At 43.3% G+C, this 15,703-nt stretch overlaps 1 protein-coding gene across 2 annotated transcripts in view; it reads right to left on the bottom strand.

Annotated features, from left to right (window-relative positions):
• The window catches only part of CREB3L2 (cAMP responsive element binding protein 3 like 2), an 82,923-nt gene that overhangs the window by 33,422 nt on the left and 33,798 nt on the right, over nucleotides 1-15,703 (bottom strand). For both annotated transcript variants that reach the window (XM_054828724.1, XM_054828714.1), the window contains exon 2: nucleotides 4,612-4,828. In XM_054828724.1, coding sequence (XP_054684699.1) covers nucleotides 4,612-4,828 — 217 coding nt within the window. The remainder of the gene's footprint in view (nucleotides 1-4,611; nucleotides 4,829-15,703) is intronic.

Here is a 15,703-nt window from a genome sequence, read left to right as displayed (position 1 = left end):
TCACTCTGTCAAACTTTTAGCCAATGCAAGCCGCTTCAAATCCAAGAGTAACTTCAAAGCATTCCTGAGCAGGAAAGCACGAACAGGAAGGCAGGTGGGGACCAAGACTAGTCTCAAAAGCAGAGCCCTCGGGGAATGGGAAAAGGAACACACCCAGCCACCTGGCCACAATTTGAGGAGAGAAACCATACTAACAACTAGTCGGCTGTCTACTGTCTCAGCCCTGCCAGGCTCACAAAGTGAGAAACACACACAAAACCCAAATACACACACACACTGCAAACCACCCCTATCGCTTGAGCTGATCCCAGAGGATGAAGAGCCCCACACAGATGCTGCAGCCTCTGCCTCCACGTTCCTGCTGCACACCTGCCCCTCAGTATTACTTGTACTTGGTTCTTGCCCATGGATCTCATAGGTCCAAAACAAGGGGCAGCCACTGTCCTAAAAAGTTTGTGCCTATGGCTGACAAGGTGAAGTGTGTGAGGGCAGGGAAGAACCCTACACTCACATCTCAAGTCACACAGGAGACTGACCTGAGTCCCTGATGAAGTTTGGGTCTTGCCTTGCTCCTGGTTGGCAGACCCACAGCCCTCCCTTGCCAAAAGGCTGCTGAGACTGGAAACCTGAGGACAGACATGCACCAACTGTAACAGAAAATAAAGCTTTTTTCCCTAACCATTTACAACTGTCAGAAGTGAGACTGTGCCCCAAAAGGCCCTGATGCACACCAAGAGGTCTCCCTTAGCAATCAGCCCTATTCTCAGCCTCCCCTCCCAGCTTCTCCACTTCCTTGCAAGAAGCATTTTCCACTTCACAACTACCCACCCTACTTCTCCACGGCTACTCTGCAGTTGTCCCCAAAACCCCAGCGCTCACAACTAGATAGCGGAAACCTGCTGTGAGGGAGGCAGCAGCGCAGCCAGTGCAGCTCATCGGTACCTGTGATGCACTCTTTTTTCACGTGACAGCCTGGAGCCCTCCCCAGGCTAGATGCCTTATTCACCAGTTCAGGCAAACAAAAGCTCATGGTCAGCCAGCTGCAAGCAAGCAGGCCAGGCCTATAAATCTCTCTTCCCAAGTACCTTTAGGCTTAAAAGTTTATGCAAAATTGAATGTAAGAATAGATTCTCGGGGGGGGGGGAAAAACCAAAGAACTAAATGCCAGAAGTCTTGTACACATCTGCTTTAAAATAGTTACTCTTGCCAATGCTTTCATAGGCTGGAGATTTAGGGACTGACGCCTTCAGAGACCCTACACTAGAAACAGCCTACAAGTATTCAGAAGAGTTCTTCTGCACAAAGCTGGGGAAATACCCTCAATACAGTGAAGTCAGAAGAACGAGTAACTAGGAAAATCCAGTGTTGGGACCTTGATCATATGGATACTTAAACATGTTCTCACCTTGAGGTCAACAGGACTCCTCAAAAGAGTTAACCTCAGGCATATGAGTTTGCCAGGCTTTACACTTCTAATGCTTTTTAAAAAAAAACAACTTTATGTAAGATTTACAATTTTATGAGTAGGTCAATTTAGTGGTTGTACAAAATTGCAGTAACAGTCAGGTAGTGACCAATGAGAACGGCTCACTGCAGAAGTTAACTGGTCCCGGCAACAGTCAGTAAGAAGGTGCTGACAGAGCCAGAACAATCATTCACTCCATCATAATGGCTGAAAGGAAACATTAAATAACATTTTCAGTAAAGTTGTTGGGACGTGGCTGGGGAAAAAAAAAAAAAGATGGAAATAGACACTGCGTGGTTTAAAGTACTTTTGAAGATCAGTCACCAAACAAGACGGACCTGTTTCTCAGCCTCCCCATGCCCTGGGGCTCCCGGACCCCAACCCTGCCAGCAGCGCTTGGGAATACGTGGATGAAAACCACTGCCAACATTGGGTGCCACTGAACCAGACAGACATGCTCCCGAAATCCAGTTCCCTCCTCCAAAAGGTAAGCATGGACTGAAGAAGGAGGGCAGAAAGGCAGGTAGCAGAGCAACACAACACAGAGCTGGCGGGGTGGCAGCACAGCAGCCCTCAGAGCCATGGGGCTGAGGACACTCCAGGCCCATAGAGCTGGCAGGACCCTGGCCCAGGACAGGCCACGTTTCTCAGCCCCTGTCACTCAACAAATCCACTCCTGGTTCCTCAGCAGCAGGAGACCATGCTGGAGCACATGGACCTCCCCATCTGCACCCTGTACCTCCTGCTCCCAATAGCTGTCCCCTTGCTCCACCAAGGGGACTGGCATTCACCAGAGTTGTCAGAAGCACCATGTACTTCCACCACCCAGCAACAGAGATGCTTTCAAACTTCAGTGCCAGATCCTGCAGTACTGCCACCCACAAAATTTCCCCTCTCCCTTTCTCACAGACTCAAGGACTGAAAAATCATCAGGGTGATGCCTTTGGATAGCTATCAGACAGCCACATTAACTATAATTCTGCAATTTCCTCAAGTATTTCTCTGGGCTTCATTGTTTTGAAGTCAATAGGTATTGAAAGGTCGTGAGCCTGATTCCAGGGTTAAGATTAAATAAAATCCCAAACACCAAGAACAACTCCTCCTCCTCCTCCTCTCTTATGAAACACACTGCAGAGTGAACAGAAGATGAAATGCTTTCCATTCATTTTCTATTTTTAAATCCACTTGTTAATGTTTCTTGGCTTTTTAAAACATCGTTTGACTAGAACTCTATTAATTACCCGGTGGTTTCAGCAGTATGAATTTCTTCAGGATTTTTCCCCAAAGAAAACTCCCCTCACTTTTAGCCTAGTTTGAAGCTTCTCCCTATTAACTTCCAGAGAAGCTTGCTTTCTGAAGTTTCTTGTGCTTGTTTCTCCTGCCACAATAAAAGTTTCTTTCTCCTGCCTGTATTAATTTAAAGATATTCACATAAAACAGTTAGAAAATAAAAATTGGGAAGGTTTTTTGTAGATGATGTTTCCAGATCACATCCAAAAACCCTGTCTCACCTTGAAAAGCCTTCTCATGGGTTTTATTAGTTGTCCTCTTGTGAAATCTCTAACAGACCACATCTTGTTTGGACTACAAAACTGCCAGCCTTTGAAAACTCGTGTCCTGGTGGATCTTCATAAAGAGCTTAGCTTGTTAATGCTTAGACATAAGCACTAATCTCTCTCTCCATTTTATTGTGATGCAGCTTAGTACTCTACTGCTTTTCACTGTAAAGCTAACGTTGAAGACATAAACCAATTATTAGGAATGAAAGTCTGCCATGGTGTTTATTCCTAAGTTACCGCATATTCATGGCCTTGCTCCTCCACCAGCCACTAGTTTTTTACCTTTAACTCCCCTGCCTGCCAGCCAGCAGGCATCTTCATATGAGAACAAGCAGCTTGGATCTGTTCCTCCCACCGTTCCTGCATTTCCCTTTTTTCCCCTCCAGATGTTTATAATTGCTGAATTAAAGATAACTGCTAAAAAATGCTGTTGGTTTTCAACATTTTCTATGCATCGCCATTTCCCACAACCACAGAATCTATAAAACTGCAGTTATGTCTTCACAAGATCACCAGTGACTTCATGACGGGAATTATTTTTTCTTTGCCTTCTTTTATTTTCTAAAAAGGAAAAAAATAAACCCCCTTAGGACTTCAGCAAGGCAGGTTTTAAGACTGGGACAGCACCTGAAGTTACATTCCTACACTTATATTTAGAAACATAAATAAGATGATCTCATTTTCATTTTGGGATACCAGAAAGCTCCAGATACTCACTACTGAAAAGTAAGTGTAGTTTAAAAGGTTTGTTTCTTTGTTTTTAATAAACCTGAAATCATGTAGCTTTGAAAGAATCTCTGGAGACCATCTTGTCCAACTCCTCACTGAGAGTATGGCCAATTGAGATCAGGTTGCTCAGGGCCTTGCCTAGCTCAGCTTTGAATATCTCCACAGATGAAGACTTCACAGTCTCCCTGGACACCTGGTCAAATGCCTGACTCGCTCTCATGGTGAAAATGATTTCCCTAACACCCAACTGGAATTTCCTTTCTTGCAATTTGCAACCGTTACCTCCCGTGCTTTCACTGTGTATCTCAGAGGAGTCCAGCTCTGTCTCCTCTGTAGCCCGTCATCAGATAACCATACCCAGCAATAAGATCTCCCCTTTGCCTTTTCTCCAGAAGACCAAACAAAACGCACCTCACCCTTTCCTTAAATGTCATGTTCTACAGTAATACTCAGGCTTCGTGGTGGTCCTCATTCGACTCATTTGGTTTATCAGTCTCCATTTATCTTCAACAACCACAGATTCAGACATATAGAAACAAGTGTATTTCTGGCCCTTCTCCCATTTCTTTTTGATGAGCACTTCTAATTCAAAATGTTTACAGTGCAAAGTTAGTAACTTCTGCTGAGCACAATTTCTCTGTCTATGGACAAGTTTCTTTATTCACATTGCCTGCAGATTTAAAACAAACAAATCCCTTCTGTGATTTCATTGTAGGTATTTCAATTAGCACAGAGCATTCACATGTACCCTTAGAACATCATCACCCCACCAGGAACATTTCATTATTGCATCATCATGACAAACGAACAAGGACTCAGTGCATTAACATCAGTAGATTTCACACACATCAGTACTACCTTCATTAAAGTTGTCGTCAGTCGAGATGTGGGTCAAGGGAGACTGGGGTCGAGAGTCCCCGCAGAGGGAGTAGCTGTGTTCTGCCTGGATGAGGGGCGCTGGGGATGCTGGAGACAGTTCCACCTCCATTATTTCATTCTTCTCAGACAAGAAGGGATCATTCAAGAGCTGGCCTAAGACATCTGGTGAAAACTCATCCAGGAACTCTGTGAAGTGCTGTAGAGATAAAAAAGGGGAAAAAGTTTATCTCCTTGCCTGTCTGTCATGCCAACAACAGGAGAGCATTCACGAGAACAATTCCAGTATCTGCACCAGGCACCCGTGCCAGTCAGCAGCAGGATCCACCAGCCCTGCCTAACAACTTCCTCCTCCTATCACTACTTCAAGCTGAAGAGCTACAGCTAGAACAAAAGTCCTCTCAGAGGCATACATTACAACAGAAGATCCTATGATTAACTTGTAACGAAAACAGAAAATAGAAGCATGGCAGTCATGTCCTGAAGCAGCCTCAACCTCCCAAAAAAAGGTACTCACTACAGCACACCACCAAAAATGGGAAAGCACATTTCACCCAGACAGCGTGAAAGATCCTTCAGGATTTATCACCAGAATACTTTGTGTGTGGAATAGAATATATCAGGTTAATGTTCACTGAAGCAGAGAAGAAAAAGGAAACACACTCAGACACAGACTCCGACACGTATGACTATTTTAGCTGCGCTGAACATACAGCGCGTTCTAGGAAAAAGGGTCCATGCACATCCCCAGCCAAGCAATTAACGCATTTGCTGTAAAATGGGTTTCCTGCCTGATTTATGTATCTATTTTAGAAGTTGCATTCCACCCAGGACTAGAGTCCATATGCAGCATCTAGGCCTCACAGCTAGAGCTCCTGACAGCCAGTACTAATTACCACTTTATCTATTACACTGAATTCATTACACTGACAGCGCATGTTATGGCTATACGTAGTAGGATAACTTTGTGTTTGTTTCTTGTTCAAAACGAACTCAACTCAAATCTTCCGATCTGCTTCCTTGAGACTCCAACGCAGTTCCCATCAATAGCCAAAAATTCTGCAGCTCTTCTTGGTTTTGTTTCCAATGTCAGAAGACTACATCTTTGACAGACCAAGAAACTGCACTGCAAGAAACTATTCCTGCTCATCTCATTCACACAAAGAATTCTATTTTTGTACAAAAATATTTGTACAATGAATTCTAATGAGCTTTTCTAAACAATTGGGCATTATCTACCATCTTCTATAGGAGTCTTTGTTGACTGGGGCATGATCTTACAGAAGTCTAAGTCTGTTTGATTTGCTCTATTTTTGCAAGCAGTATTGATCTTGGCTCTTCATCTTGCTCTCTCCTGCAGAAACAAACACTGAAATCCAAGATTTCGCTTCCTGTAGGCTAAATTAAGAATTAAACAAGTCAATATTGTATAAATCCATGATGGAAGCAGTGTGCTTACATCCTCATGCATGCACATTTCACAGCTCCAGCAGCATCTGTGGCCTTGAAGCCCGATGCTGGAAAACACTGAGCACAGCTGGCTCTCAGAGTCCCCTGGAAGTTCAAGCGCCTCTTCCAAGATGCTCACTAATGCTAACTGTGCCTTCTTTCAAAATCAATAAGGCTTCAGTCAATTCTGACTGACACTGAGGAAAAGAAAATATTTACTAAACATAAGGCAATAAACAGAGGACCACAGTTGCTATGCTGGAATAGCAATTTAGCCAAAGTAAAGCCTTTACAAATGGCAAAACAGATTTGTAGCCTCATATTTACTTGCCGTAAATGATAACACTACTAAACAAACGCTCATATGCCTCAGCAAGAGGGTCATGAGCACCTTAGAAAGCCTTGTTTATTTTAATTTTGATACCCAAGGACTCACTAGCACTTCACATTCAGGGCTGCCTCCCAATATCTGCACGGATAAAAGTATAAAGTCTAATTCCCCACTACGCAAAGAAGAAAGAAAACGGATGCTCAAGACTAGTTGAACACCCTGGTGCATCAATAAAGACTCTGAGTAAAACAGGGGAGGTAGCCATTAGAGAGTAAACAAGGGACAGAAATGCTTCCCAACCATGACAGAATTCAAGGATGAACCTATAAAAAAGCAGTACCTTAGGGACAACTTTTTCCCCCCACAGTCTACACACTTCTTTTTATTTGGGCTAATGGAAAGAATCAATTATATTTATCTGCATATTTTCCTAAAGCTGTCTAGAACATTTCCCTCTTTCTAATTCTTTCATGCATTATTCTGACTGATGACTAGCAGATGCTGAAATAGGGCTGCTACAATATTTGTACTCTGGTTTCTACACACAGCTACTTTATCACCAGTGCGCGTCATCCAATCTGGGGATGTCATCCTTGAAAATACCATACCTAAGTGTTGACTTAGTCTAACACTATTTAGATGTTCTAATTTAGCAGACTCAACTAAAAGACAAAACGACCACAGGCTACTCAGCTATTTTTGGCACATTCACAAATAAAGATTTCTATTAGCCTTTCTATTAGCTTTCTGTTAGCTTTGATATGGAAGAAATTCATATCAAATGTTATTTTACTTCTTCCATTTGATTAAAGTTAGGTATGTTAGGTTATTTATTTATTTATTTATTTATTCTTTCTGAATGGGGAATTTTCCTAAAACCGCTTCAGGAAAATCAAAGAAGGAAACAAACATTCAACTTCCCAAAACCAGAGAACATCCTTCCCCTTGGGGTGGGGAAGGATGTTCAAAATGTTCCTCAACACTTGTGCTTTCTCCTTTTCACATGCAGCTGCAAAGCAGCAAGCTGCAAGGAAGGAAAGAATTTGCATTTACAATGGAATTGTCTGACAGCAAATAAATGGTCAGGTTTTAAAATTATTCTCTAGTTTCATTATAATTTTTAATCTTATTTTCAATGGTCTGTGATATAACTTTGAATACCGGTCAACAGAGAAGCCTCAAACAATTGCCACAGGCTAGACTGCACAGCTACTGAGCTCAAGGTACAAGCAATTTTAGGTATCTGGACTTCTCTTCACTCAGTGATTACAGAAAACACAACCACTTGATTTACAGGAATCTTTCATACGTTATACAAATCTCTACTACAGTGAAGGCTTAAAGCTAGCTCACTTTGATATTATTTTTGTTTTCTTAAGAAAACAATTGGAAGTGGCTCCATCTACCTAGAGAGGTAAAAAAGAAAAGTCATTTGAGCAGCAGCTACAGCAGAAACCTTCAGGGAACAGTTAGCCCTCCAGCTACTCGAAACTTCCACCTACACCTAAACTGCTTCCCTCTGTCTTTTCAAAGCTGGTCCTCCCCTCCTCCTCCTCTCCATGCTCCCTCCTCTGCTTCCACACACACCTTAGTGGTCATCAGCCCCTTCCAGAGCTGGAAATCCTCAGAATAACCGTCAATTCTGATATGGCAGCAACCACTTTACACTCAGGAAAAGGCAATTTAGGGAGCAAACTAAGAATTTTATGCCTACAATTTGAATATATATTTGCTTGGAAAAGAAAGAAATTCTTTGTCTGAAGCTTTCAGCTTGGCATCTTTCACCCAGAGTTCACCTTTAAAAAAAAAAAGAAAAATAAAGAGCACTTGCATTGAAAATGTGCCTTTTAGTCTTCCTTTCTTTTTTTTGTTTTTAATACCTTTGTAGCCAGATCCATTGCCAGCTTCCTGCTATCCTCACACCCCACTGGCAGCCACAGCACTAATCGCAGACATGTGTTGATACAAGGAGTCTGCTTGAATTATTAAACTATTCTCTTTATGTAGCAGAGAGATGTGTTCAGCTGGGATTTTAATCTCTGTAAAAAGTCATGGATTTAGGACAGATGTAACCTTATCTTCCACTTCCCCCTCCCCCAGAACACTGAAAAGACAAACAGAAAGCAGCGCTCCTGTTTGAAGAGAGAAAGGAAGTTGCAGCCCCGCAGAATTTCACCATCACTCTGGTTGGACATTTGCTCCCACCTATAACCTGGGTGCTTTTGGGGAACACAAAGCACCTACAGACATCACCGCGTGGTAAGCCAACAGAGGAGACCTCTTATATCCGGGCGCACGGCGGATTTTGGATAGCTCTTCGAAAGTAGTATTTGGCTGCAGACCAGCTGGGCCGCGGGCTGCAGCTCTCCACAGCATCTGCCTGTTCCTGCCAGACAAAGGCCCTTTTCTCCAGCTCTGCCTAAGGGACAGGGTTTTTTTTTTTTCCTTTCTCGTCTGATGAAATGAACATCTCTGAAGTAAAACAGAGACTCAGGATTTGCTAGGTGCGCAGCAGTGCTGACTTCTCCACCAGATGACCTGAAGCCAGATGAGAACAGCAGTAGCACGGGTTCTCTAGAGGTGCCACATTATCATGACTAAAAATGAAACAGTCGTGTTCAGAAAATTGGCTTTCTAAGAACTCACTGAAAAAGGAATGAAGAGAAGTCAAGAGCCCCAAATGACACTTTATAACTATATTTAAATTATTAAACAAGTGACAGGCTTTGCTGAGCCTGGAAAATGCACTGCGTCAGCTGCAAGTCCCACACACCAGCTGTAGCAGCACAACCCACCCTTTCCAGCAGAGCCACCCGGGAGGGGAGCTGCGGCAGCAGCACCCTGGCACACTGCAAAGCCAGCCCTGCTCTCCAAACAGCCCAGGGCAAGCCAGCCTAAAGACAACATGTCAGGGTGAGAACCACCCGTAAATTCAAGATATTACCCTCCTGGGAGTTAATGGTTCCCCTCCTGACTCACCCTGAGGTCTCCCCATCCAGGCAGGATCAATCCCCAGCTCCACAAAAGGAACTGCCTGTGTGGGAGCATCCCATCTATCCAGCAGGCACTCATGGGATAAAAATGAAGCCCACCATCTGCAGGTGCAAAACTGCCTGATATTTATCTCTTGTAAAGCAGCAGCAGTAATGGCAGGGTGGAGGGCAAGGATTGCACCCTTAGTTCTGTATCAGAGGAATCAGAGTGCATCTAATGTGCAAGGCAGTGCTCCTGGAGAAGATATGGGGAGACCATAAACTATCCCCCATTTGTGGGGAAGTAAATGTGCACCACAGACATGAATTTGCCCTTCTCTTCCCCCCACAATTTCCTCTCATGTTAAGATAGCAGGGAGAAAAGGGAATAATTTCTTCAGCAGCTCTTTTGTGGTTTGCATAAACAAAGGTGCGTAGGAGATAAAATATCACAAAAGATAACAGCATTTCTAGTTAATAGCATCAAACAGATCAAGAAGTGTGGCTACGTGGAGATACTGGCTCCTCTTCAAGGAACCAAGCACACATTTCACAGACATCTGGCAGCTGCTTATATGGTAGCTGAGGAGGTCTGAGTAGGAGTCATAGCTGCTAACAAAAGTCTTCAAGCTCTGGGGCAACCAGGCAAGGTGCCAGTTGTTAAAGATGGCACATACGTGTTGTTCAGCCTTCACAGATTCAGCTCTAGACATGACAGCATGGCAAGAGCTGTAAAAGGCATCGCGCTATCAACTCTGTCTGGGTTTGCAAGTGCAGCATCTACCCAGAAGGGCTGGGAGCAGAGACCTGCCCTTTTCAGCTAATGAAGAACCGTGCCTAAAGATGCTGCTCATTGAGGACTGCACACACAAGCCTACTAATGACGACAACACAGCAGAGAAGTCTGTGACTTTCTGCATGCCCAACCCCAAAGGCACAGGTTAAAAAGCTTCCTCAACACAGGTGTTTTCTTCCCAGATGTGTTGCTGGTGGTGCTTTTGACTTTCTGTTGCAAGTTCACCAGCAATGGACTGGAGGTGTCAGCGTGCACCAGCTTCCGACAACCAAGACAGCTATTCTGAGTACTCACTGGCACTTGGGCATCAGTTAATTTTCACAAAGATTCAAACACAAATTCAACAGATTTTCAGGTACATCACTTCTCTCAACTTCTTCCCTTTCTAGAAATCCTCTAAGTTCGCAGCAGGGAACCTGGCCACCACTCACTCTTCTCTCCAAACTCAGTCACAGCTTGTATCACACAGTACTCATTCTTGTCAGCTTTGAGAAGAGCAGCCGATGGAGCCCCTGTAGCCTCACCTACACGATTCACTCATATATGCCCTGCAGGGAACAAAAGAGCTCCTCTACTGGCATACGATGCATTGATAACATCACTGTTGCAAGGCACAGATCCAAGCTCCTGTTACATTGCTCTTACAAGGATGAGAAACGAAGGACAGCCTGGCAGCAATACAGTATTTTTCCATAAGATTGATTCCAAAGATGGGGGCTGAGGGAGAGACAAGACCAACTTCACATTCACCAACATCCCCACAGGGAGAAAGAGTGGAAGAGCAGAAGGCTGCATCCTACACAATTTTTTATACCCGGGTACTTACCTTTGTATATGTGGCAGCAAATATTTGAAAAAATTAACGCAACCACACCTGAAATAGCTGAAATCTGATTTGCAGAGACGCCCTTGGACAGACCACAGTATTGAGCATGCAACTGCAGGCACATCTAACTGCTTGCTCTTAAACAGGACACAGAGATTCTCCTTCTCAGCCTGATGAAGGACCAAAATAGCTGGAAGAGCTTTATGAAGGCAGGAAAAAAGTCTTAGATGCAGCCATAGCAGAGAACAGAGAGATAGAGGACTGTAAACAGTCCCCAAGTCACACCTAAAACACGCTGATAACGCAGCAGAGAGATTTACACCACCCTGGCTTATGTAGTTGCCAAGGGCAAACAGAGGGAACCTCAGATTTGTAGGTGTTTATCTTCTACAGTGTAAAAATCAAAACCAAGATGCAGAGAAACAGTTGCTCGATTATTTTACTCTACTGTAAAATTCTTTACTGTCTAGTCATTAACTACACTGAAATTACCTCATTTGCAGGAGGATATGAAGAGTAACATGAAATTAGTATTTGAAAACAACAGAGAGATCCACCATAACAGCAGACATGATCATTTGGAGTCTCACACCAGCAATTACTCATTTTAAGCATTAAAAAATAATAATAAAATTGGACAGATTAAAAAAAAAATCCACTAAGTGAGTAACATTCAGGTTGTGTCATCAACAAAACAAATGCCAGGAAATTCAGAGCTAATAGATTTACATGGTAATTAAATCCACACATCTTTCCAACTTGCTCAGGTTACACAGTTGGAAATGCTGAAGTTCATGCTGAGCAAATTTTATAATCCACCCCATTATGCACACATGCATGCACACACTTCCATTGCAAACACTCAAGTACTTCCAACTCACAACCAGCAGAGAGATGTATTTATTTTTACCTAATTGGGGGGATTTTTCAAGAACCATGTTTACTCCTTTGCCTTTCCTTGTTCCAAAATATTCTTTCCCTTTTCTTAGCACCCACAGACACACAAAAGTATTTTGGATTTAAAAAGAGAATTAAAACCAAAATTAATAATGAGGACTAAATATGGGTTGAAAAAGAAAAAAAAAAAAAAAAAAAAAAAAAGAAGCCTTTGTGCAATTGAGGCAAGGGTGAGAAACAACCCTGAGAAACAACCCTGAAGTTCAGTGTCTCTTAAGCCCACTGTCTGCAAACAGAGAAAAGGATGCTGTTGCTCATTCCTAGCCTAAGCCTCTTGGGAGTCATATAAAATAGGAAAATCCTTCTCACATTCCCCTGCCCTTCCCCCAGTGCATAGTTCTTGGACCTAGTCTAACTTTTCAATAGGCTGGGCGCATGTTTTGCTCTTTCCCATCCTCTCCCCAAAGTCAGAGAGGAGTGAGTCACAGGGCCAGAGCACCAGAGCGGTGAGTCAGCGAGCTGGAAGCCCTTCAACAAGGCTCCCCCCATCTGGGTCCCTGGCTGAAACCTCAAAATACATTATTAATTTTGTGTTGCAAGCGTCTGGATTATACTCTCAGGTCAGATGCATTCATTCTTTTGTCTCTGCTAGTTTTTCTCCTTTTTTTTTTTTTTTTTTTTTTTGCTTCTTACACCAGGCCCACTGCTATGCACTTCATTTGTCTCATAAGTCAGCTCTTGGGCTGCTAGCCTGAACACCAAAACCACAGAAAACTGAAACTCTCCATCACTTCTCCCCATGCCTTTCTCTTCACCCAGTAAGCAGCAGGGTCACTATTCTTTACCACCAGTGATTGTAGAGGCTGCAAGATGAGCCTGACTGGCAGGTTTGCCTTTCACCAGCCTTCGAACCACCAAAAGTAGGGGCAAGCCCCTCCCCACCACCTCCAGCCAGCATGACTCACCCTTGACAGAGAGGGCAGCTCACCTTCCAAAACTTAGTCATTCGTGTCTCTGAGGATTTTTGGCACTCAGGCAAGATACTTAAAGAGACCAGTTATGTTATTAAAAACTACCTAGTGAAGAAAGGAATAGATGCAGTTGTTCAGGTTTTCCTTCCCCAGCTATGCTCCAGGCATGCAATGCCAGTCAGAAATACTTGTGAGATAACACTAATTTGCTGGGTTATGCCCCAGGTATACATACAGGTTCTTTGGAAGGAAATTTCATTTACTGCACATTTTGCACCTAATTAGTGTCTTCTTGGTAACTACCCAGTGTTTAGCCAAAAAAAATAAGTAGTGAAAGAAAGTTTTTAGACAAGTCAAAACCTTTGCATACAAATTTTACAATTCACCAGTGGGCATTTATGGTCTTGTTTGCTGCCCAAGAGCTCGGCAGCAGGGCTAACGCATTTTATTGTTGCAATGCTGGTTTAACTTATTGCCGCTTTGGAAAGAAAACAGTTAATTGGGTTTCTTCTTCAATGCATGCAGATAGATCTTAACATTATTATAGCAGCGTTTCACAACATCTGGGTGCACTGCACTTGGTTTCAGTTATCATCTTCCCTCACCATGGAAATAGGAGGGGAGGAAAGCAAAGAAAATTTATCTCAGTCCTCATGTAACAGCACCTCTTGTCGAAGGGCACAGTTAAGCCCTATGTAAAGGGCACAGCCAGCACTATTCTTGTATTTTAAACAGGATCCACTAGTCTTGCACCCATTTTAGAGACCATAGAATATCTCAAGTTGGAAGGGACCCATAAGGATCATCAAGTCCAACTCCCAGATGACTTTATGCATATAACAAGAAGGAGGAAAGGATAACCAGGGAGAGAAGCGAGAAGTGACAGTGACCATCCAGCTGGCCTACGCAGAGACAAAACCCTCTCCTCAGAGATGACTAGCACCATGCACTTCAGGGACAGTTACTTAAAACAGAGATGCTGTAACCTGCCCTGCAGGCCAGCAGCAGTTCGTTCATCTGCTCACCCTGCAAGGTCTCATCACAGCTTCCATATGTTAAGCAACACTTGAAGCTGCCAGCCTCTTCCCATGGGCACAAGCTCCCAGAAGAATAACCATCCTAGCGGGAACACTGTACTGAGATGCCATTAGGAGAACCCAGCAAAATCCTCATTTCTCACTTAGGTTCCCATTAGTGCAGGGGGCCAGCGCAGATGCTCTTCAGCTCAGTTGTTTCGTGTTTAAAGTGTTCACAACAGCCTCCTCCCTGAGGACCAAACCAGTATCTTTCAAAGGAGGATCTTAAATTAGTCTGAGCAGTGTAGGTAGGAAACAACTTCTGCTCTGGCAGCAGTGCTCACTGCACGCCCTGGCTTGCCACTCCAGACTGACAAGACACTTGACATTTAAAATAAAAATTGCTATTTTCTTCTTCAATAATGTTACTTCTTTAATGGCTGCAAAGTTTAGATGGCAGGGTTCCAGACTGCAGGAGTGATTGTTCCTTCTTTTTCCTAATGCTGGCTACAAACCTACACACCACCAGTCACAATTCAGCTCTCTACTTAAAGCTGTCTGGTTATTATAAAATAAGTAAGGCTTTACTATCAGTATTGGCAGCTTATAGAGAGAATGGGCATTTTATTTCACTAAAGAGTTAGTATGTTTTATTTTACAGATTTATTTTTAGAATTGGAGGGGGTTCTGCTAGGTTTTTTGTTTGTTTATTTTTAAGAGTAGAAGCATGGAAGCTGAGAGGAAAAGAGAGGACACAAACTTAAGCTCTTAAATGTTTATTTAAGTGTTCTTAATTTTCGAGGAGTCAGTCAGTCATCAAGTGCCTAAATGCAGACTGAGTTGATTATGGAAAATATGAATTAGCTTTCATAAAAGCTGTCTAATATTCACAGACATAATGGTTAAAATTGCAGAAGCATGTAAAGTTTTAAAAAGAAAAAACACACCACACACATATAACCCTTTCTTGAACTCAAGAGACAGGTGCTTGAGCACATGGGAAGGAGAAAAAAAAATAGAGCGGTTTTGCAAAATGAATGTGAAGAAATCCATAGGTCATATCACCTTACCCGGCAGATGAACTCCCATGCCTGATTCAGAGCTCAAGGATCAGCAGCCTTTGGCTAGCAATGACCTCAGCTGCCACGGGTTTTAGACCCTGCCCGGCAGAAACTGCTGCCCCCTCTATCAGACAAATACCTATTATCAGGGTAGAAAGAGAAACAACACTGGCAGGACTTTGTGTTCAATGCTGCTGTTGCTGAGCGTTACACATTAAGTACCATGCACTAAAAAAGTCAGTTTGATGTCAAATCTTGTTCCAGCATGTGATCTCGCCAGATAGCGGAACAAATGACTACATTAAAGAATCCCTTCCCAGTAAATAAGTACTACACCTTGCTTTCAGTAGAAACATCCTAGGTTTTGATCTGACATAGCTCTCATCCTTCCCATAAATTTGGACTGAGCCCAAACACTGTGGATGCATACAGAGCCGATACTTTGCCAACAGCAGGTACAATCAAAGCCTTCCCGGCCCAAACTGTCAAAACGTTTCCAGCTTACAACTTTGCAGCATGCTTCATGTCAAACCAGCTACTGCCCCAGAAAGCTAAGGAAGAGCGGAGCAACAGTATTTGTTGATAACAACACCGAGGAAGAACATCCCTAACTCTGTACCTGAAGCTGTGACACTAGAGCTGCTTTGGATCAGCCAGCCCTGCCCAAACCCATCCCACAGCAAAGCACCTTGTGTTTTAAAGCCGTCTCCAGCAGTCTTCCACATCACGAGATGGATACTTCAAGATGCCCACAT

The sequence above is a fragment of the Grus americana genome, chromosome 1 (assembly GCF_028858705.1).
Source record: "Grus americana isolate bGruAme1 chromosome 1, bGruAme1.mat, whole genome shotgun sequence".
Lineage (NCBI taxonomy): Eukaryota > Metazoa > Chordata > Aves > Gruiformes > Gruidae > Grus > Grus americana.
Note: the sequence above shows the minus strand (reverse complement) of the source record. Positions and strands in the feature narration are given on the sequence as shown.